The sequence below is a fragment of the Chrysemys picta genome, chromosome 18 (assembly GCF_011386835.1).
Source record: "Chrysemys picta bellii isolate R12L10 chromosome 18, ASM1138683v2, whole genome shotgun sequence".
In the NCBI taxonomy this organism is placed as follows: Eukaryota; Metazoa; Chordata; order Testudines; family Emydidae; genus Chrysemys; species Chrysemys picta.
In genome coordinates, this window is record NC_088808.1 from 24,789,171 (window position 1) to 24,812,272 (window position 23,102).

Genomic DNA, 23,102 nt, shown 5'->3' on the forward strand with positions numbered 1-23,102 from the left:
AAGCTATATTTGAGGAGCAGAAATCATCAAATGCGTTTCCTATATAATATAAATTAACTGCTTTAGAAAGTTCCTCTTTAGAGCAAGGGTTCGTCAGGGGTATAATGTGAAATATTGATTTTATTTATCTGTCTATTTGAAAATGTCCCTGTTCGTCCACTCACATGTGCTTTTACAATACAAACGCCAGGGCCTTGCAAAGGCTACAATTTAGGCATGGACATTTTTAATATATTTCATGGCAAAGGTCTGAGGGGGAAATGTAGCCATGGAAGGAACACCAACTAATGTAGTGTTCACTCCATCACCGTACATGGAGTCCAGTGGGGGAACTGAAAGGTGAGGCCTGGGCGGGGCAGCTGGAGAGCGAGCCCCTCCCACACTCACTCTGCACTGGCAGCTCCTGGGCCCAGCTTCCCGCTCCAGGGCTGCAACCTGGCATACAGAGTCGCAGCACCACTCAGGTTTGGCCCATCTGCCCCTCTGGCTCCAGCCCTGCGAGCCCCAGCTTGCGTTACCTCTGTCTTATCGGGGCCAAGCTTCAGGCAGCTAGCTCTCACCCGAGCCCCAATTCCTGCACCGCAGCATCCGTGCCTGAGGAAAGGTGGACACAGAACTGAGGGTCAGCAGCATCCTGATGCCACTGCTACCCAAACCGTCACGCTGCCTCTCTCACACACGGGGGGTGTGATGGGAAGAAACCCTGCGGTTCCCACAGGAGCCAGCCCTCGGGGCAGGTTAGCAGTGGCCCAATACTATGCTCTGGGTCCCGCCAGAGAGTGAGGAGCAGAACGACAGAGGGACAGGAAGTGCCTGTTCCATGCATGGATATTTATTTTACTTTGCTTCCTGACAGGCATTCCATAGCACTCCATGGTACCTGAGTATCTAGGTTGGTAGGTAAACCTTCCTACACAATTTAACATCACTGGAAACCAAACACTGAGCTATAAGAACAGGGAAAGTACTACAGATGCTATTTTCCGGGGTTACTCCCAGCTTTTCTTCAGGCTCATTCACCACATGTACCCTAGTGGGAAAGAGCCACCCCAGGGCCCAGCCTGGGGGGTGGAAGAGTCCTCACGATGCTGTGAATGTCCCTTTCTGAAGGCCCTGACCAGAATCCATTTTAAATCCACCCTGTGCCTCTGCCATCCTCCTGTGTTCAGCTGAGGACACACTGTCCGGCACATCCAGCTGTGCACAGGTGTGTGATGTTATATGTACCATCTAACCCAATGAACAATTGTTTTCCTAGTGCAGAGAGTGGGGGAAGGTTCATCTCCAGTTACTTTCTACACCGAGACAAAGCCCACCACTTTCTGCCTCTGCAGGTGTTTATATTGCTCACTCCTGGTCCCCATGTCAGGCCATCCTCTGGGGTTCAATGTATAATGTAAGAATCTGTCTAATGAAGTTAATGTGGAGACCAAGTCCCTCTGTTTAGAATCATGCATCCAGTTCTGTACCGACCTTTGTCCTGTCCTAGCCTAGACTGTTGGGAAAGCCAGCAGAGCAGTCCCAGAGCTGGCCACTGCTGACTTCAATTCCCAGTGGGATAAAAGACTCCAGAGGACTTTGAATGGAAGAGTCTTCTCATGGAGTTTCCCTAGATGGTGCTGCCCTTTTCAGGGGTTGGTTAGAAAATCCCCAAGCGCTAATCCAGATTCTCCCTAGCACTCTGAAATTGGGACAGGCCACTCAAAACTTTTGCTGCTAGTGGTATTTGTGTGTCAATGTGCATTTTGTGTTTCAGTAGTTTCTGCTGGAATTGCATTATGTATCTAGAAGTTCTGTTCTGTCATGAGCCTGGCTTGGAAGATTTAGGGGTGTTGAGGGTGGGAGGGAGATGGAGAGTGTGTGTGTGCATGCATGGTTGGTCGGAGAGGGTGGGTATGTGCCTGGTTGATATGGCCTCCAACACTTTGTTTTTGTGGCTCTTGTTCCAGTATCTCTATGGGGGTAGAAGTAATTCTCTCTGTGCTATGTTACCAACGTGCATTCCTTCTTTTCAACCATTCCATTGGTTCTAGAGTCAGTGCTACCTGCTGGATCCCCTACTGTATTCTGTTACCAGACAGATGGCAGCACAAGCAAGGCTACCAGGAGACCCAGAGAACACTTTTTTAGACCCAGAGAACACTTTCCAAGGCCTGAGTCTTTTACCCTATCAAGCTGTCATTCCTAACATCTCCCCTAAGTACAATACCAGCTGTGGGACTGTTCCACATTTCCCATGGTGCACACAGGAATTGTCCTATAGCTGTCCTATTTAAATGGGAAAGGCACAGAACAGTGAAGATGTGCCATGCATAATTGCGGCCCATTCCTGCAGCTGGCACTTAAAATGTCTCACAGAAATATTTTCACAGATTGGGAAGTCTTTGAAATAAATAGAAATTTTTCCCAAGTTGAAGATTTTCTTTGAAAGTTTTGGGAACTCCCGTTTTTTCTTCTAAAGGCCTGCTTGACTGGCAACATCATTGTGCAGATGAGATCCACAGTGTTCTTCTGGGCCCATGGAGATTGGTTACTTGTTTTGTACTTGATTTGTGTGGCCACCATGTCCTGCAGTGTCAGCTGTATTGATATGGACTTACAGGAAAAAAACCACCCCAACCCCCATTTTTCGCTGGTGATTTTAAATTGTGTGTCACACACCATTCTTCTCCTTTGCTTCTTGATGGCATGCCAGTGTTCCCTAGCAATCACAAAATGCCCATTCAGATTTTGGTTGCTTGACCACTGCTTCCTTCCCCTCTTCCATTAGACGTGGTGACTGGACCCTTACTACACCATGGCCTCCCTCATTCTGGGAGGTCAGAGACTTTGCCCTCTCCACATTTAGGTGAGAAATAAATGGGGCATGGAGTTAATTGGCTTAATTCTTCTCTTGGAGAAGAGAGTAAGGGGATTTGGGAGTGTCAGAAATCTGACTCGTTTCTTCAGGTTTGCATCTGCTGTAGCACTGATACCATGACCCCTCCCCAGAGGAAGCACAGCCCCCAGTGCATGCTTTTCTTAGAAGATGCTACTTTTGATGGGCAGTGTCCCAGTACAACTGGATATGATGGTAGTGTCTCCCTCTAATTCAGGTTTAGTTAATGACCTAGAAGAACTTTGGTTGATGAACTAGAAGTACTGCAGGGCCAACGACAAGGAGCTACATTGTCTTTGTAATTTTCACTCGTGTACTTGTGGCATTTCTGAGGGTGATTTTTGGCAGCATGCTAGCAGCCTATGCCAGTGGCTAAGGCGATAGTATATTAGTGAGAGAGGGTGAAATTCACTCCTGTGCAGAGGGTCAAGCAAGGCCTAGGCAGCATTTCAGTTCCATTTAAGCTAATGGTGAGCACACGCTGAGGAAGCACATTACAGTATTGTACTATGAGCCAATTGTTAGTTGACATTTGACGAAAATGATGCTGAGGATAAAGCAACTCCTGACATCCACGAAGTGCTCTTCAAACGTCATAGGTAAGCGATAAAAAGTCATCTGTTAAAAAGATGGCTTGTTCGTGTACAAAGTGTAACGTGCGAGCTAAGCTGCATCACGTGAAGGAAGTGGAAAATGAAAGCCAAGAAGCTTCAATCACCAGCAGACCAAAAAGATTCCAAACGGTGTTTTGATGAGCTGAAGACCGCGTACCGCCCAGAGTTCAATTGGTACCACCTCTATCTGGAATACAGGTGAGTCACTGGTGCTGACTGATGATGGACACATACTGAAAAGATGGGCTGAACACTTCAATAAAGTTCTGAACTTCCCGTCCACCATGTCAGCATCAGCCCTTGATGACCCTGAACAACTTCCAATTCAAGACAAATTCTGTCAACATCTGAAGTATGGAAAGCTGTCAAGCAAATGGCAAAGCTGTGAGTTCAGAAGGTATTCCTGCAGAGATCTTCAAATGTGGGACCAGGAGCTGATCAGGAAGCTCACCGGCCTCTACTTAAGGTTTTGGGAACAGGAGTCTGTGCCACAGGAATTTAAAGATTCTCCACATTATTCACCTTTACAAAACAAAAGCTGAGCTTCTTGCGATAACCATTGTGGTATCTTGCTCCTTGCCACTGCAGGAAAGATACTCGCCCATGTCAGGATAAACTGGCTAGCTGATCAACTTGCAGGGAAGATATTGCTTGAAAGCCCAATGTGGCTTCTGTCCTGGGCATGGTACTTCAGACATGATCTTTGCACTCTGGCAAATTCAGGAGAAATGTCATGAGCGGATTCAAGACCTATATGTAGTTTTTGTCAATCTTACTAAGGTCTTTGACTCTGAAAATGATATGGCCTGTGCACAGTCCCCAGTAAGTTTTTCAGCATTATTAAATCTTTTTCATGCAGGAATGCAGGTTCATGGCCTTCCCCAAAGCTGCTTCTCAGTTCCCTTTGTTGTCACCAATGGAGTAAAACAAGGCTGTGTTCTTGTTTTAACGTTATTAGCATCATGTTTGCAGCTGTTCTACTAGATTCATTCAGAGACATTGATTATAGCATTTATATGCAGTACCATATGGATGGAGGGGTCTTGAATATGCATCGCGTGTGTGCTAAGACTAAAGTTATGAAGACAATTATTTGCAGATTACTGTTCGCTGATGATTGTGCTTTATTGGCCTATAACCTCAAGGCCATTCAGTTGCTCACTGACTGCTATTTCACTAGGAGGATGGTGAAGCAGTGGAATGGGTTACCTAGGGAGGTGGTGGATTCTCCATCCTTAGAGGTTTTTAAGGCTTGGCTTGACAAAGCCCTGGCTGGGATGATTTAGTTGGGGATTGGCCCTGCTTTGAGCAGGGGGTTGGAGTAGATGGCCTCCTGAGGTCTCTTCCAACCCTGATCTTCTATGATTCTATGACTGCTTTGTGCATGCAGCAACGCATTTTGGCTTAACAACCAGTCTACACAAGACAAAAGTCATGGTCCAGCCTCAGCCGGGAAGTACTTCAAATACTCCAGTTGTGTCCATTGATGATATTCCACTCAAGGTTGTTGACAAATTTTGCTACGTAGGCTGTGTTGTTTCATGAAATGCAATGATTGACGACATTACAAAGTGCATAGGTGCAGCCAGCGATGCCTTTGGAAAACTTCAGCATCATCTCTGGAATGAGCATGGTGTCAGACTGCAAGCAAAATTGATATTTACTGCTCCATCATCTTCACTACACTCCTCTCTAGTTGCAATACGTGGACCACTTTTCCATGGTACATAAAACATTTGGGCTAATTCCACCTATGATGTCTACAGTGAATAATGGGAATTAAATGGCAAGATTTGGTTCCAAACACCAAGGTCCTTGAATGCGGCAACATCGCAGGCATTTAAGCTTTTATAGTGAGAGTGCCTCTGAGATGGTGCAGTCGTGTGGTCCAAATGGCTGAGAGTAGATTATGGAAGGCCATCTTGTATGGAGGATTGCAGGCTGGAATTCATTTTAGGGGTAGACCAAGAAAACATTTACAAGGACACTCACAAGGCCAACTTTCTTGCAATGTTGACTCCTTACCTGGGAGCTCTTAGCCCATGACAGGTTCCTATGGTGGCACCTCTGCCACCTGGGACTGAAAGATTTCGAGAGCCTGTGGATTGCTGCGAGTGAGGAGAGACATAGGAGGAGTAAAGCTAAAGGCAGCACGTATTCGTCTACAATTGTCTTCAGTTGTGGTCCTTGCGAACAGGACTGCAGTGATCTCATCTCAGAACCCACAATAAGACTGTAGCTCATCCATTGAACTTGTTGGGAGACTCCATTACCTTGATTTAAGTATCAACAATGTGTCCAGTGTTGTGCAAGACATCCAATAAAGATGGTCCCCAAGACTTATCACCCAAACAGGACAGAAACAGAAGCCAGGACGCACCGGGAAGTTCAGAGGAAGGAATAACTCGGTGTAGTGGCTCTGGAGCCTTTTTGTTAGGACATGTTGATGTGTCTTCCCAATGTGCCCATAGCAACGGCATCGTCTTTCCTGGAAACACGAGCATGACGTGAGGCGCCTGAAGTCTTTTAAAAAAACAACAAAACTCCTTGAACTGACTTTTGATGCAGCCTTGTGACTTTGCTTTTGACTACAGTAACACAAGCCTCACTGAAATGCAAACAAAATTGGAGCCCAATGAGCCTAAACTGAATTTTCAAACAATAGCAACAACAAACCAATTAGAGTTCCTCTTGGTTTTATGTGAAGTGTAAGCACTGACTTCGTGGAATCACTGCAAAACGTGAGTGATGCATGAAATGGAAATTTCCTGCCTAGTGCTTAGAATAAATACAGAATGAGCTGTGCTGTTCACTGTGATCTTCAGCTCAGACGCAGCCAGAGAAGCAGACCAAGCCCAGACATCGAGCCAGCAGAAACCTTCCACTACCTGGTTTCATGTAATATTTAAATATTAGTTTTCCTTTCCTCTGGCGGCCCAAAGCTGTTAACTGATTAGACTAACCACCTGCTTTGCTAAGGAGCCTAGAATGATCTCATGCCAGAGGGGCTGTGCGGGTGAACCTTTTACAGAGATTCCTCCATGTTAGTGCACCAATTCTGGGCCATTGTACTGAAGTCAAACATCAGCATGTTTGACAACTTCGCTCAGTTCTAGCCTATTGTGGCTGCACTAGCCTGCAGAAAAACATTGAATCTACTTTGGCTATGAAACCCAATTTTACTATAATACACATTCATGTTAACACAGTATCAGTCTGCAGGAATGTTACATACATAAAATAATTCTTTCCTTTAGATTCAGCCTTTCTCCATTGTATAACCAGGATAAACTTACACATGGTGAGCTCTTAGAAATCTGCTTTTACTTGGGATCCTGAAAATAGCCTGTCTCAGATAATATTCTGTGCTAACTTCATATTGCAATACTTGGGGTATAAAAAAAACAACCAGAAACTCCTTAGCAGTTTAGATTCCAGCAATACTCAAGCCCAACATGACCTGTTGGGTGGATTTCTGCCTCCATTCCAAATTCACTAGGTTTTCATGCACCTAAGATTAGTGTGACTTCCTCTTTTGTGTGAGAACTTGAAGTGCACTTGCAGTCATGGTCAGAAAAGAGACCACATAGAGTCAGCATGTGAAAAGCAGAAGGAACTGGAGTCTATTCTATTTTGCAGCAACAGAATTGCCAACTAAGTACCCATTACAGAATCATTATCCTTAGCGATGATGTGCAAGTCAGAAAGAACCCAGCTTGACTCTCAGATCCCAAGCTAAGCTTGTAGCACATGTAAACTGAGAACATTAGGGAGATAATAAACATGGAGCCCTCTGGTGCTGTGTTTAGAGAGTCACTTCCTGGAGCTGGGATGCACTTTCTAAGTGAGTTTCAGAAATATGGTCTAAATCACAATCCTTTTATTTTATTTTTATTCTTTATCCCATTTATTCTGGCCTTCCCCACCCACATCTGTGCTTTTCCCAGGAGGTCGGCTGGTGCAGGGATGGGGTCCTGTAAGTGAGGGCAGAATTTGCCTCCATTCTTTTATTTTTTCTGTAGCTCAAACCTTTTTTTTTTTTTTAAATAAACCTGATTGAGGAGAAGCAAGTTCTTTAGCTCCAGCTGGTTGGGAACGCAGGAGCTCTGCTTCAAGCTGGCAACTGTTCTCCTGTGGACCCCTGTCCAGCTCCAGTGACACACCATAACCCTTCTAGGGCCAGGAATTGCTTGTGTAGTGTCCCCTGATGTCACTCTCCATGCTAGCCCCTTCTAACAGCAGAGCTGTTTGGAACAGAAAAGCCACTCAGTGGAAATCTGCAGACTTGACACCTCATTGCTAATTTAACTCAAGTTGTCGGGGCAGCAAAACAAACCTGGACGGGGGTATCACCGTTTTACAAAACTTGTTCCTCTCCAAATGGTCTGGGTGGCCACCTTTGAAATTAGCCTCAAACGGCACTGAAAAGGCTCATTCCAAAATGATGGGAACTGAGGGGGAAAGTCAGGTGGTTGTTTTCTCATCACGGCACTGGCCCAGCCTGCAGTGAAACCCTCCGCTCATTCCCCACTCCTCCAGGCCAGTGAAAGCAGGTGTTGACTCAGGACTCAGAGGCCAAGCACGGGCACCTGCCATTACTAAAGCTTTTGGGAGTTTTGCCATCAATTTCAGTGGGCAGGATTGGGCCTCGGTCCATACAATGAGGTAGGCTGCAGCCAGGCTCTTGTGACATTTAGGTACCACAGCGACGGTCCAGGTATAAGGACGTGACTAGAGCAGAATTTTGGTTGCCTTGTTCTAACCCAGCGACCGGTTTTCCAGTTCTGAATTTATATCCCTCCCCTGCCATTAAAACCATGCTCAGCCTGTGCACTAAGTTTTATTATGAATTAAGAGTAAAACCCTTTCTCTGCCAAAGAAAAAAACTACCTCCATTTTTCAGCATGCCTCTGTTTGTATATTTTATGGGAGAAGAGAGCTCTTACTAGTTCAGTGTCATGACCATAAAATGAAAAGGTTACTGCTTGCTACAAAGGCTTGCTTGGATCCAGTACCAATTAATTTTCAATCTAAAATATATGTCTCCTGACCGTCTCACAACAGCAATGAACACAGGCAATTCCTTCTTAACACACTTGAGCCACAAACCCAGTTAGAGGATTAACCTGCTTTTTCCAGACTGTTTTGTTCATCCCCATTGGGTGTGCCCATTATCCATGATAGACTGTTAGCTTGGACAGAACAATCTGATAGTTTTAGTTTTTTATCCTGGATCTGTTCTGTTCCATACATGAGGCTACTCAGATCTCAGCTTTAATTATCATTACAGATGGGAAAGGAGCATGTGTCGGAGGAAGGAAAGTTACCATGTCGCGCTGCTCTTGCAGAATCATCTGCAGAATGATTTTAATTTATTTTGGGGTAGTAGTTTTCCACTATAGAGCACACTGCTACTTCCAGCCTGTGTTCCACTGCTCCTTGCTCAGTCTCTAAATATTGGGAGAAGAACAGGAACTGAAGTCGTACCAGACCCTTGCAAACACGCTGACTTTCTGGAGGGTGGATGAGCTTCTCTTTATCTTTATTTATTAATAAAAGACGGAATGTCTTGGGAAACAAAAGGTTTTAATGGCTGGTGCTCGGTATCCTTGACAACAGTCCCCAAAGAATATTACATTAGGGCACCGGAGAACTTTTAAAAATAAGTAATGGAATTCCGTCTCTGTTATGCTTTTAGTAGTCATTTCGGCCATGGTGCAGCGAGGTCATAAGCTGAGCTCAGTGAAGGGAGCCAGAACACGAAATGATGCTGAGAGAACGTCTGGGAGATGAGAGGTACAGAATTACAAGCGAAAGTGCAGGCCTGCTGAGGCAATTACAGCTTAATGGGGTCATTTGGAAGGCAATTGCCAGGGGTTAATGTAGTATGGAGAGATGAGGTGAGATTGAAGTGAAATTTGGGGCTGGAAATGTGTTAAGATGAAAGATCAGAGTGCAGTGGATTTTGCTGTGCAGAAGGTTTATATCATGCAAAAGATTTGAAAAAATGTAAAAATAGTAGCCAGATGTTTCTAAATAAATAAATAAAACATTAAACAAACCCTTTAAAAAAGTGAAATAGCTGCATAATAAGAATATGCTCTGAAAAGATTGTAGCTTGGAAAGCGAATTTCAATGTAGTCTAGAAGGACTTCATTTGAAGGAAAAGTTCTGTTGCATTTGCCTACATGTATCCTGGAGAGACAATGTGGTTCGGCTGCTTCCATTATTAACACGACACGCTGACGTAGGAAAATATTACTGCTCTTGCAGATGCTTGTGCCTCATTTAAAAAAAAATCCTCTGTTTTGGAATTAAAAGCAAGAAACAGTCCCACATACACATATTTTGATATATTTGTAATGGATTCATCACATTATCTTTTCAGGCATTAAAATAATATTCATAAGATGTCAAAATATTACAAGAATGTAAGCTAGCATTCTTTGAGTGGGTATTTTGGTTCTGAAAAGTATGCTTAAATATTACAGGTGTTTAAATTAAAAATGTCAAACCCATGAAGGCATAATGGAAGTAATCATTTATACATAGTTTTAAGCTGCACAGTATTTGAGAAAGCTTTGCATTCCAGACTATTGTGAATGAGTGGAGTTCATAAGAATTCAAAGGACAAAAGAGATCATTATGCTTTGTTACCTCAGCTAGTTCATTACCTTAATTGCTGAGCGTAATCCAGTCTTGGAAGAAAACTCTAGGGCTTTAAGGAGATCAACATCGGCGCCTTATGGCACAGAAAATGGAAACCCTTTCCTGTACCGTTGCTGCTCCAGGAACACTAAACCTTGATCAAAGACTGAACTTTTCTTAAGGTCGGCCATGTGAAAATCCCCTGGAGCTGTACCATGCGCTGAACCGTAATGAAGTGTAGTAGGTTCAGCACCATTTCTGTGTGAGTGTGACCGTCCTGGATCACTGGCTAGCAATAGCACATTATCATCCTTTCCGATAGGTGAAGTTTTAGCATAGTTATGTTTAGTAGGGATAATACGTCTCTCTTTGTAACAGCTCTCTGCATATTGCGTGAACTGAACAAACTCCTAATGTGCAATAATACTGCAGTCGAGAGGCAGCGCATGGAGCTTTTCATCAGGCAGGAGGCCACTTTCCCAAGAATGGCTTGTTAAGTTCTCCTGAGCTGCATGCAAGGAGAAACATTTGCAGGCAGGCTTTCGACTACACGGCTAAGTTACAGCTGTGAAATCATTCAAAAGAATTTTGTTGGGGGAAGAATCAGATTTATTACAAATACACTAGAGCAAGCTTTTTTTTTTTAACCTGTGTTTCCTTGCTTTGTGTAGCTTTGTATCTAGTTATCTGATCTGAGGATACAGGCTGTTTTCCAGTAGACTTGCATATGCTGAGATTTTAAAAAAGTACAGTAAAACAAAAAATATGACCTTTAAAAGCATGGTTGAGTTGCATTCATTTTATAACCATCAAAGCAACTCTTTACTGTTGTAAGGTAGAAAAATCAATGATGCAATCTTTTTCCTTTTGCCTTGTGCAATCCGTAATTGAAATGGAAAATCAAATGAACGGCTAACAGATAATTGTTTTATCAATATTCCCTGCCTGCCCTACAAGGGTCAGCCTAGAATGATCATGAGCCACGGATATGATGAGGACAAAATGTGAAATTGAACAGCAAGGAGGCAATAAATCAACCTTGACAAGAAAGAGTGACCAGCATGTAGCTCTTGTAGGCAGCTTTTGGGACACTTTTTGTCTCAGGTGTCTGCACTGATTTAAAAATGTGAGAATATAATATTTGAAGCTCTTCCAGTGGGTAAACAACTGCAGACTATTTGTGGGCTAAGGCATCATCAAAGCAAACACATTGCACTTGAAAACACAGCGAATGCAGGGATACGGTGGTGGTGGTGGTGGGGAATCGCAGTGACAGTGCGGGAATACGAGAATACTCTGAGCTTGCAATAAGTGAGCATTTCTCATCTCCACTTCTACAGCACCAGGCAACTTTTTATGTTCTGGTGACACAGCAAAAGTGCAACCTGGAGCCTGAAATATGTACTTGAATGTATTTGTATTCTGTACAAAATTCTAGTTGCTCCATTCGAAGAAGTGTTTTAAATACCCTGATTCTAATGAGGAAAAGCAGAGGTCAAATCTCTGGACAATGCCAGTAGCAGGCATCCTGACTCCCCACGTCTGTCAGATGTGAACATAAATTCCCTGATATACAGTCCAGTATTTATAACATACAGCCAGGTGCAGAAAGGAATTTAGCTTGTGTTAGTGTTAGTTACCTATTGCAATTACTCCTCTTGGTGCCGCATTGCTCCTGGCCAGCAGGTGCTGATGGCAGTGGGAGGAGGAGTTGCTGGGTTGAACTTCAGCGGCTTGATGCCCTGTCAGTTCCAGGTGTCTGTCAGGGGTAGCAGTGCGTGCTTTTTCTCCCTATTTTGATGTTTCCCCCAGCCCCCCTTGAGATATTGCAACAAAGAGAAATCTCCTGTTTGACATAGCAGCGGCAGAAATTCTGTATGTTTTTCATGCAGGTGATAAGTATATTAGAGCAGCATGTGGAACTGTTAAAATTCTCAGTATTCCCATTATCTGTCCTGTTTGTAACTTGATCTTAAAAATTTGCTCCATTTGAAACTTGACACAAGAGTTCTGAGCCCAGATGCAATTTAAAAACAATTACAGTTATTTAAAATAGAAATGCATCAAATCAAGAATTTAGCTGGCTATGTTATGTAGCTGAAAAGCAGCTTTGATGTATATACGTGTGCCCACAAGGAGAGATTTCAATACAATGGAATCAATTGGAGTGTGCTAGAAATACAAAGTTGAGATAGTTCCGTTTTACTATTTCTGCTGCCACTTAGACACTTTGGAGAAGATCCTTGGGTGCTGTAAATAGTCACGGACGTTAACGGAGGCTCTGCCCTACTAGCTATTCCTGCTTTTCTTCGTTAAACCATAGGAACCTGATCTTTTCCCTCCTATCATCACACCCCATGTGGGTCACGTTGCATTTAGATGTTCGCGCGGGGGGGTGGGGGAGAGAGGAGGAACATGCATCTCAGAATTATGGCAAGGCTCAAGTTGAAAAGACTGCAAATAGCTCAGGGGAAGATTTATGCATAGTATTCATCCTGGAGAAAAAATGAGCACGTCAAACAAATTCATGTGTGCAAATTAAATCTAATGTTGGGTCTGTCTGCCTTTCACAAGCTTCACTTTACACTCAGTAGTGCACAGGAAATTAATCCCCTTGGTTTCAAAGCAACTCTCAGGACACCCCAGACCCCGTGCTAATCTGTAGGGCAGTTACAGTCACATTTCTGTGCAGATAAGCTGTGCAAAGTCAGATGTGACATGAACTTAAGAAACAAACTTGTTTTTCCTTAAACATTTCAATGCTGGTATTGTGGTCATGATGGACACACTGGTTTCTTTTTTCACAGACCATTAATAAAGATATAAACCAAATCAAATAGTGTGTTTGAGGAGGAAGGTGTCAGTAGCATGCTACTCAAACTCCACCCGGATGCAAAAACAGCAGGATGTTTCTGTATAGAATGATCTGCCATGAAATAATAACAAATGTTGACATTTAAATGCTCACCATAAGCATCAGAGTTAACAGTCCATTGAGATGAATGGCGACTGTGCACAGCTGTCACAGCCCCCGAATGTTCAGGAATATGTTCCCGTTCCACCACCACTTCCACCACCACTTGATTCTGCTGCTGATGTTCCACTCAGTGTGCCTGCAGGACCTGCACACCCTCACTTCTGCTCCCTCTTAAACTTTACTTTATGTGGCTGCAACATTAGTGATGTTCACTCTGGGGTAGGGGGCCAGTGCTGGGACCTCCCTGCTACTTAACCCACACATAGGTTGTGTGTGGAGGGGTGGAGGACACAGGAGCAGGGGCTGCAAAGGTGCCTCCGGCTGCCCTGCATGCCATGTGCTAGTGGAGGGAGGTAAAGGGAGCAGAGTGGTGAATCCTGGGGCTCCAATATACCAGCCAAGTGGCATGACGGTGCAGCTGGTGCTCCAGCTGATGGGCAGGACTGTTGTGGGCAGCCCTGCAGCCCTCTGTTCTGGCACCTGGCTGGAGGTGGGTTTCACCTGCCCACCCCATCTGCAGTTTACTGGTTACTTGGCTCTGGAGCTGTTGGTTTGGTCTGTCCGAGGCCAAAAGCGCTGTCTAAGACCAGGAACAAGACCATGCAAGGAAACCATATTGAAAGCCTGATTTCACATATGGCTTCAGCTCTCCTGGGTTGGTTCCTTGGGAGGGCAGGGCATAATGTGCGCAAACTAGTTTTAGAAAGCCAGTATCAAGAGAAGTAACCTAGTCAAATGGGTTACCAGCCCGGAAAATGGTTTTTAAGCACATTATGCCCTGTTCTTCCTGGGGACATCGCTGAGAGAGCTAGAACAGTTTTCACTAATCGGGTTTTCAAATTCATTTCTACCAGTCTTTTTCCACAGTGGAATCAGGGCCTGGGTCGGACAATCCCTGAGTGGCTCATGCCTGGAAGGTATCTTCTCAGCCCCAGGGGCTAGAAATATCCCCTTTACAATACGTTTAAACTCTGCACAAATGGGTGAGTCCTCTAGCAAAGTGTTGGTCTGGTGTCCTGCCACACACAGTACCACCTCGCTCCACGCCGCTTCCCCAAATCCTACAAAACCAGCAATGACATGAACATAGTGTGTACTCAGCATAGCAGGAGGACAGGCCCAGCCCCATGGGAACATTAGCCGTCTGGGTCTGGGCACAGACCTGCTTTGTCCTGATACTTCGTGTTTATAGAGGGCTTTGCATGCTCAAAGTGCTGCATGAACAGCGGCACAGAACTGCGGGGGTCAATGTTAACCTCACCCCATGCGACAGAGAGGAGATGCGGTTTGGCTCTGCCTCTGACACAAACTAGAGTCAGAGCCAGGGTGCTCCTGCTTTCCAGTTCTAGGTTTGAGCCTCTAGATCCCACCGCATGACCAACTTTGCTGGCCGTGTGTGTGAAAGCTCAGGGTTTGGTGAGTGGCACTACATGGCTTCCTGCTTCCCCTCACTATCTCTGATGTAATGACCTGTCGGCTTCTGCCATCACTGTCCTTCATGTCCTTGAAACCACAGCAGTTTAGATACAAGTCTCTCCAATTTATCAGCAGTTAAAAATAGAGGGGATTGATGTGAAAGGACAGTCCCTGCTCCCCCGCTGTCTGCACTGTTTTGCAGATGAAGGTGTAACATTCATTTCACAGGTAGGACATTAGAGAACTTCACAGTATGGTCTGGCAGGAGCGTCTTGTCCCATCCCCCATAACATGGTTGCATATTTCTTACCTCCCTGGGGTAGGAGAAAATACTGGATGCACTAGGTAGGGTGACCAGATGTCCCGATTTTATAGGGACAGTCCCGATATTTGGGGCTTTTTCTTATATAGGCTCCTATTACCTCCCACCCTCGTCCCGATTTTTCACACTTGCTGGCTGGTCACCCTAGCACTAGGAGATGCGCACAAAAGATCAAATTAGATCATTACACCCAGTAACTGCTTCTATAAAAATATTTACTAAGCCCGCGATACCTATAGGCTTCCTAATAAACACAGCATAAATCCAGGTGTACAGGCAAGACACGGTGACAGTCCATCATGTCATTAACACGAGCCCAGAAATGTTCTGAATACCCAGCGTATTTACGCCAGGGTTCCTAATGGCTCCAAAGAAGCTGATCAAACTGCCAGGCTATTGATCTGTGTTTTCAATGGTTCTGGTCTATCAGATGAAAATGTGTAAAAATTATTTTAACTACTGTATTTGCTGTTCTGAGCCATGGTATAAACACATTGTGTGTGTTTGAAATTCATGTTAACGACACCATCAACTATAGGTTGTTAGTAAATGTTTCTCCCCCAAAAGACCCCAAGTTCTCAACACGGTTGGACTTGCTGGCTCTGAAGTGGCTGTCAGGATCAGCAGGCACTTAATCCAGGTTTTTAGAAATTTCTGAATCTATTTAGATAAGAATCTACATCTGTGCTAACAAGGCCTTTTGCAGTGTTTGTTGTCAGCATATATGTGCTTCTAGCAAAAATAGGCTCACTTGCTCCTGCTTGCTCCTTTAAAAAAAAATTACTTTATAAGAAAAAAGCAAAACGCTGGAAATTAACTCACAAAATTGAGCAAAGTGAATTCTAAATGACGTCATTATTCTGATGCTCTGTCCTTAACCCCCACTTCTCCTTCTCTTCTTGCCTACTACTGGAGCAGTTCCTGAGCATCAGGATGTTTTTGTAGGATGGTGAAATTCATCGCTATGGGCTCAAAGGGGACTTCAGTGGCCCAGAGGGTTTATGCTGCCCTAGGCATGAGGCTGAGTTCCACTCACTAGAACGTGCATTGCCCTCAAACTGTGTGCGCAGTTCACACTGGCCTCCCGGGGAGCTGTGTGCCCAGATCAAGGAGAGGATCTATGGCCCGCTGAGAGCTGCGGTATGTAGGCACAGAAGGGGAGGCTAAGGGAAGAGTGCTAGCCTGAACTTTGAATTGCTTCGTCCTTGCTCTGTGTTTTTCTTTCATAAGAATTAACGAATGCCCCACGTTCAGTGGGAGACGCGTCTAGGTGAGCAGATGTCCCAATTGTATAGGGACAGTCCTGATATTTGGGGCTTTGTTTTTTATAGACACCTATTACCCTCCCACCCCATCCCGATTTTTCACACTTGCTGACTGGTCACACTAGACACATCACACACCCGGCTGCTGATTACACTGCATGTTGTACCACTGCAGAGCGAGAACTATGCCAGGTATCCCAACATCTGTGGTGTGGAGAGACGTGTGAACCAAAGAGCTCAGCTCTACAACGGTTTGTGGGCATTGTGCTTTCTGCTGTGACCAGACTCAATTCCTTCATTGGATTGCTCCGGGTAGGGCCGTGCACCTGACAGGTAGTTAGTGTCTGCCCGGAAAATAATGATGCAGCCTGAAAATTTACATGAAAAGATATCCTCTCCAGGTTACTGCCTCAGGGAGAGACACAACCCTAAACAGATCGGTCTGGACCTCGACCTGCTCACTTTATCCCCACGCCTTAGGAGCTAACTTTAGTGGGATGCCTCATGTGAGGAAGCTGAGCTTCCTTGCCCCTGCCTAAGCGCTGGGTTTGTACGTTTTCAGGACACTTTAGGGCCTAATCTTACCACCTTCATCATGAGCAACTGGGTGAGTAATTTTCTAGAAGTCAATGGGGCTACTCTTGGTAAGAACGATTACTCACCTGAGTAAAGGGTGGCAGGGCCTGTGTGCTGTATGGCTGGAGGGATGTGTGTCTGTTCTTGTGGCCGTGGCAACATCCTGTGCTGTCCCCGTGGCCAGGAGCTTGGACAGAAACCTGGCTCGTTTGTATTCTATTTCATTTTTTAAAAAACCCAAATGAAAATAAATCTGCAGCATTTTTGTTGACATCAATATAGAAATTCACATTCTTCCAGGAACTTGAAACTGAACTCTCGTAGCTTTTTTCTCCCTATTTATTACATATGCTTAAATAAACATGTTGAATTAACTTTATAAGGCTTGTAAATACTTCAGATAAAACTGTTCCAGAAAATCAACATTCTAAATCATGGTAAGTCTCTTCCTATTTTGCTCATCCTCTAGCAAGGCATTGACAAAAATATGAAATTGATTTGGTTGAAGGGTGTTAAAGAGCCGACAGCCAAATGTCACAAACAATGAATGGCTGCAGTGTTGAAAAAATCAATAGGGAGGTTAAAGCTGGTCTTGTGAAAGACTTGGCAGACTGCTCTGTTCCAGGAAGATATCTGTCTTCTGGCCTTGGTTGCATGATCAAAAGGAAAACTTGATAGGTTTAATGAAGGGAGATACAGTAAAACTGACAACAGAAATATAGACACTGTGGTAAACTGCAGTGCACATCAGTGAGTGGGGCTATTAGAGACATTCTGCAGTCTGAACAAATATTTATAGGTAAAGATGTCAAAAAATATTAGTGCATTCTTTCACTCTCTCTCATTCTGTTTCCAATCAGCAAACACATTTGAATGGAGTAAACAAAGGTTGATACTGTACGTTTAATTGTACAACATCATGGCAAATGTATAGGGTAAAATAATTAGCATGTTAATTAGTGAATCATAATGTTTTCAAATTGTTTCATGATGAGATTACAGATCTAAAGCTGCGATCAGAATAACTTGAGTATTTTGAAATAATATTTGCAGAGAATCATAAGAGAAAGGAGGGAAAAGTCAGTCGCTGTCTCATCAATGAAAATGATGAGTGCTAGCTAGTCATTAGTCCACACCAACGTGTTTTACCCCCAATCACGTGTCACACTTTTATTGATAAATAAATTAGTGGTCGGAAAATTAGTTCTTTGGGAACATTAAATTCAGAAATATAAATGAGGATGCCTGCCAGTTCTAGAAAGGGCAAATAGTATTAAGTTTATTTTGTTGTTTGAATACATCTTGTAAACAAATTTGCACTGACTTACAATTGACCTGTTACCAGCATGTTTCTATATAACATTTTGCAGCTTTTGTTTCAGTATTTATTTCACACCTGGATTATTACCTCCCACGTAGTTAGTTTTTACCAAAGAAACAGAGCCATAATATTTAGGACTAAACACTTTAATAATCCATGAAATGCTGTAACACCTTTTTTTCCAAAGCACATATGGACATTTCTCAAGACTGTCTGTGTTGGTTGGTTGTCATCTGTCAGTTCTGGGAATCTTTCCTTTTTTTTTTTTCTTTTCCTAGAAAAATGAACTCATTAGTTTAAAACTCCCAAATGCCACATTCAGCTCAAACAGCGAAGATGATAACCTGTAAAAAAAGAGAGGAGAGAAGAGAGAAGTAGACTGGCAGGTTTTCTGCAAGTGGACGCTGTAATAAAAATGCCCCCTACTTTGTTGGGATGGTATTTGTAGGGCTGCTGCCATATGTTACTTTCCTTTTTAGCTGGGATTATGCCATCATTATTGCTGATAAAAGCTGTTTACTGCCTTGGCAAAGGAATGATGCTTGGAGCAGTTTTGGAAAGCGCCATTCAGTTTACAGAAAAGTGCATTTAGTGCCAGATGCTGGGATCCTGGGTCTTTGTTCTCTTTTCCCATTATTGGGATAATCCACTGTCTAGTTCCCCCCCCCCCTTTTAACTTAACATGGTTTTGTTTTAAATTCACTTTATTTCAGGCAGGTGACCTAGCCGATATTTAACTCCCTGTGCAGTACAGGGAAAACATCTTTTAAAGCTGCTGCTCTCAAGAAGTGCATTTTGAGTGCTGTACTATTAGAGCCATGGTATGTACTGAGTTTCTGGTTCTCAGCCAACCCTCTGAGGTGCTTGCTCTTTAGATCCATTGCATGTTTGGCGAGAGAGGCTATTTCAGCTGCATAATACATTTCTGGCTAATACGTAGTACAGAAGTGAAGAGCTACACTGTAAGGAAGCCTCTGGTGTTGTCTTAGCCCATCAGAACTGTGTGTGTTCCTAGGAAAATCACTGTCAAGGACTCAGCAAAATCATTGGCCGGCAATAAAGGGAGAAGCTCGGGAAAGTGTGTAAATTAAAGAGTACATCGTATTTTTAATCTGAAGGTGGCCATAATTCATATGTAAATGCTCTCAGCATGGACTAACAGAGCTGTCTGACATGCTGCAGTCACATTTGTGCCAGCCTTTCCATTAGAACCTTTATTTTCAGGGAGCTATAGACACACATACACATAAGAATTTTCTCTGAGCTGAAACTAGATATAAAACAGAGTCCTGGCTGAATCTTTTGAGTCCTCACTGAGCCCGTTGCTGTCAACTGAAGTACTGATTATTTTCTAAATGATTTTTTGCACATTATTGTTTATCAGGTTCTTAGTGTGCAACCTCTTTGGCCGCATCCTCTCTGTGCTCCCAGCTGTGTTTTAGCTTGCGCATCTGGTAACAGTCCATCCAGAAATGAGGGACAAATAGGAGACCCATGATATTTAAAAGGAAGGGCAAGTTGGTTTTGTGACTGTGCCCTCTGAAACGTGGGAGCCATGGGGGTCTGGACTGACGCAAGATGAGCCATAGGTTAAAGTACCAAGTGAGGTTCTTCAGGACTTGTCCATGTCCACCAGAAGCCCTGCTCCCCCGTGTAGTGCTGAACGGGGCATGGGCTGGTCCTTTGCACAGGGGTGAACGGCACTCAATGCTCAGAAGCCAAGTGGAGCACGTGCATGTGACAGACTGCACTAAATAGCACAGAGATGTCACCAACCAGAACTACAGGAGAAGAATGTGAATATTGGTACAAAAATCAATAAGCCCAAAGAAATTCCTAGAGTTTGGTGAATCATGTTTCACAGGGCACTTACCATCTCCACTGACTTTACACAATGACAGTAGCAAGAGGGAGATTATTAGATTATTTCAGAACCACTCTTTGACCTGTGGGTTTTCTAGCTACCTTCTGGAGCTCTCTTCATTATGCTGCAAAAGGCTTTTCCCAAGACCTGGGGTAGGATGTGCTACTACCGTTAACATGCCAACTCCCCAGAAGTTCCCCCAGTACTTTGGACACAACTGGGCACATAGTCAGTAGGAGCTGGAATTCCAACGCAAGTAATACTATTATACGCAGCTTATATTTGGATTACTGTAGCACCAACAATGTGTCAAGCACTTTCCAAACACACCACAGAAAGATGGCGCCCGCCCCAAAGAGCTCGCAGTCTCCTCTTGCTAATAATGTACCAGATCTTGCTTTATTCAGTAACGCCTTTGATCAAAAAGGACGTCAAGGTGCTTAACAAAGTTGTAATGCAAACTGCTGTCCCAGCTGGCGGAGGGTTTATTCCATTTGTTGTTGAAGCACAGCCACTTCTCAGGTGAAGTGTGAAAACTACTTAACGACGCAATGCTATTCACCAGTTCAGAACAGGAAATGAAGAGGGGAGAGGGAATGTAATAAACTCCTGTGTCCCGGCCACATTCCAGCGTGGGCAAACACCTTGGCTCTGGAGAGAAGTTCCCTGAGGTATTTAATGACTCCATGTGGGGAGGACTTTAGTTTTATGTCTCCTCAAAAAGTGGTAACTCTAGCCCTGCAGTATCAAATTACAAACTCTTGATGGAAGTAAGCTCGTAAATGTTCCTTGGAGATCTCCCACCCAAGCTCTGACCAACCAGACCTGCCGGGGTGGTGAGAACAGCTGAGACCACAAATCAAGGTGGCATTGGCAGCGGGCCTGTCCTAAGCTTTGGGTGTGTTGGTTACCATTGTGTCTGCTCTGATGCTGACAGTATCTTAACAAAAGCCTAGACACAATTGTTGCATTAAAATATTTGCAGTGAATGATTTTTCCTATCAGTCTTTTCCCGGATTATTGGTGAGATCCCACAAACAAGGTTCTCACCTAAGCCATGAGGAGCAGCTGTTACACTGCCCGAGCACAGGCATACACTGGGCAGAGAACTCTGTGAAGATCCTGGTTGTGGATGAGCATGACAGATTTGGTCACTACCCTTTCACTTCTAGGTCCCTGATTCAAATCCATGGCAGGGGGGTAGTGACCAGACGTTCTCATCTGATGGCTGCTCAGTGGCTTACGTACATAAATATGGTCCAGGGGCCAGCATTCCCAAACACAACAGCCATGCTTCTTGGCATCTCAGCAGAGAGGCCGTGGACTCATAGGGCTGTGGGGCCTGCATTGCCCCTATTCCCCGAATGGGGCTTTCTCCTGTCAAGTTCATGGGGGGGGGGGGTTCTGGGGGCTGCTGCAGACTGAGGTGGCGTGAAGGAAGCCCTGCTGATAACTGGCTTTCTGGGGGCTAGAAGCCTTCATTTTTCAGGGCCATTATTCCAGCCCCTTTCCACAGCAGGAAAGGCAGAGGAATTTTTCTTTCCTTTTCTTTGTTTCAGAGCATGGGGCGCATTTGTTCTGAAATCGTCCCTCCTCTCCAGGGTTCTTTAGCATCTTTACCGTTTTATATTGAGTGGGGGAAAAAATTGTGCGGGCCCCCCCCCCCCCCCCCCCCCCCCCACAGTATAATTGAAAGCGCCGACTGCTTGAACCACATTAGCACTGCTGGTCTGAGAGGACTTTCCAAGCCATGTTGTGGTGCTTCCCCCTTCCTAGGTTATATTAAAAGAAACCAGGCCCAGTACAGCCCTAGGTAAACACAGGGACTAACTGTTAGTGACGTGTTTTTCCAGTGCTCACATCCACCCCTCCTGCATCACTAGGCTTCTCAGCAAGGCTTTGGGTCTGTCTTTTCAAACTACATTTTGTAGTTAGGTGCCCAATGCACATCGCCCCGCTACACCCCTCTCAGCAGGCACCTGCAATCCTGTCATTCAGAAACAGCACTTTACATTACCAAACATTGGGACTCCTTGTGCACCGTCTCTGCTCCCTAGTGCTATTCTTTGGGGAAGAGACTCTGACCTTATTTCTTCTGGGGAGAGAGATGCGTCTGGAACCAAATGAGGGCAGTAAAGTATAATAGAAGCTTTACAAATGAAAGTTTTGTTTCTGCTTGTGCAATACCTTGTTTCCCCCTCATGTATCCTGGGAAATCAGACTGATCAATAGTTCCCATTTCAGTACAACTGCAGCAAGCATTACAACTGTATAAAATTTACAACATTGTCTGCTGTAAATTTTAATTGGAAAAGCCTCATAGCTTTACCCTGTATCTTTGCAGGTTTAAATCTATTTGATTTTTAAAAAATCAAACAAATTTACAACATATAATATCATGTCATACACTTTGTATTGACAATGTAATATACATAGTACGAAACCACAGTCCTACTAGAAGAAAAATGGCTCTAAAAAGAGGTGGCAAGAGCTGAGTGGACTGGATGTGTGGGAGGAAACGCTGCCCACTGGAATGGGCCAGGCGCACGCATACAGTCACCAGCGATTAGCAGTTGCAGGCAGGTCAGATCCATACCATGTTCTGTGCATGTGCACATCAGGCCTGAGCTAACAGCACAGCCCGTTCGGGAGGCTCCAAGGAGAGGAGCCCAGCTCAGAGCCCGGTGTTAGAAAACATCGCTTTCAGCACAGCTTTATTTCTGTCACAGGTCAGGCTTAAATGCTGTGTGATACAGTTATTGACTCTAATCTGGGCATAAAGACAAGTCCTCAAGCACCAGCCCAATTAATAATTTGCATAATTAACATGCATATTAAATAGGGACTGGCCCTGCATCTGTATTTGCAGTGATAGGGGTAATGAGGGCTAGTGGAGCGGCGCCTCGGGCTGGCTTCGCAGACGTGTGGCAGGAGTAATTTTTGCTGGGATTGACAACTGCTAGACAAGCAGTCCCAGCATAAAACTAAACCCTGTTTGGCAGAATTAATCGTTGACAAACTGCTCTTAAAGCTGTAACATTGTTTCTGTCAGTTGTTCGGTTTGATGTCACCGTTAGACATAATAAATCAATAGTGTCAGAATTTGGTAATGTTTATAGCTAGCAAGGTTTATTATTTCATATGACTGTCATGTACAAATAGTGCTGATCATGGCTGCCTCTAAATTATCAAAGCAGAATATTGCTTAGAATTTACTTCTA

General features: G+C 44.2%; 1 protein-coding gene across 5 annotated transcripts in view; it reads left to right on the forward strand.

Moving 5' to 3' along the window:
* The window catches only part of PBX3 (PBX homeobox 3), a 167,477-nt gene that overhangs the window by 57,509 nt on the left and 86,866 nt on the right, over positions 1-23,102 (forward strand). Inside the window, exon 3 of one of the 5 annotated variants that reach the window (XM_065572122.1) lies at positions 9,191-9,288. The exons of the other annotated variants lie outside the window; for them this stretch is intronic. Within the exon in view, the coding sequence (XP_065428194.1) occupies positions 9,282-9,288 (7 nt within the window). The 5' untranslated portion in view covers positions 9,191-9,281. The remainder of the gene's footprint in view (positions 1-9,190; positions 9,289-23,102) is intronic. 5 annotated transcript variants of the gene reach the window in all.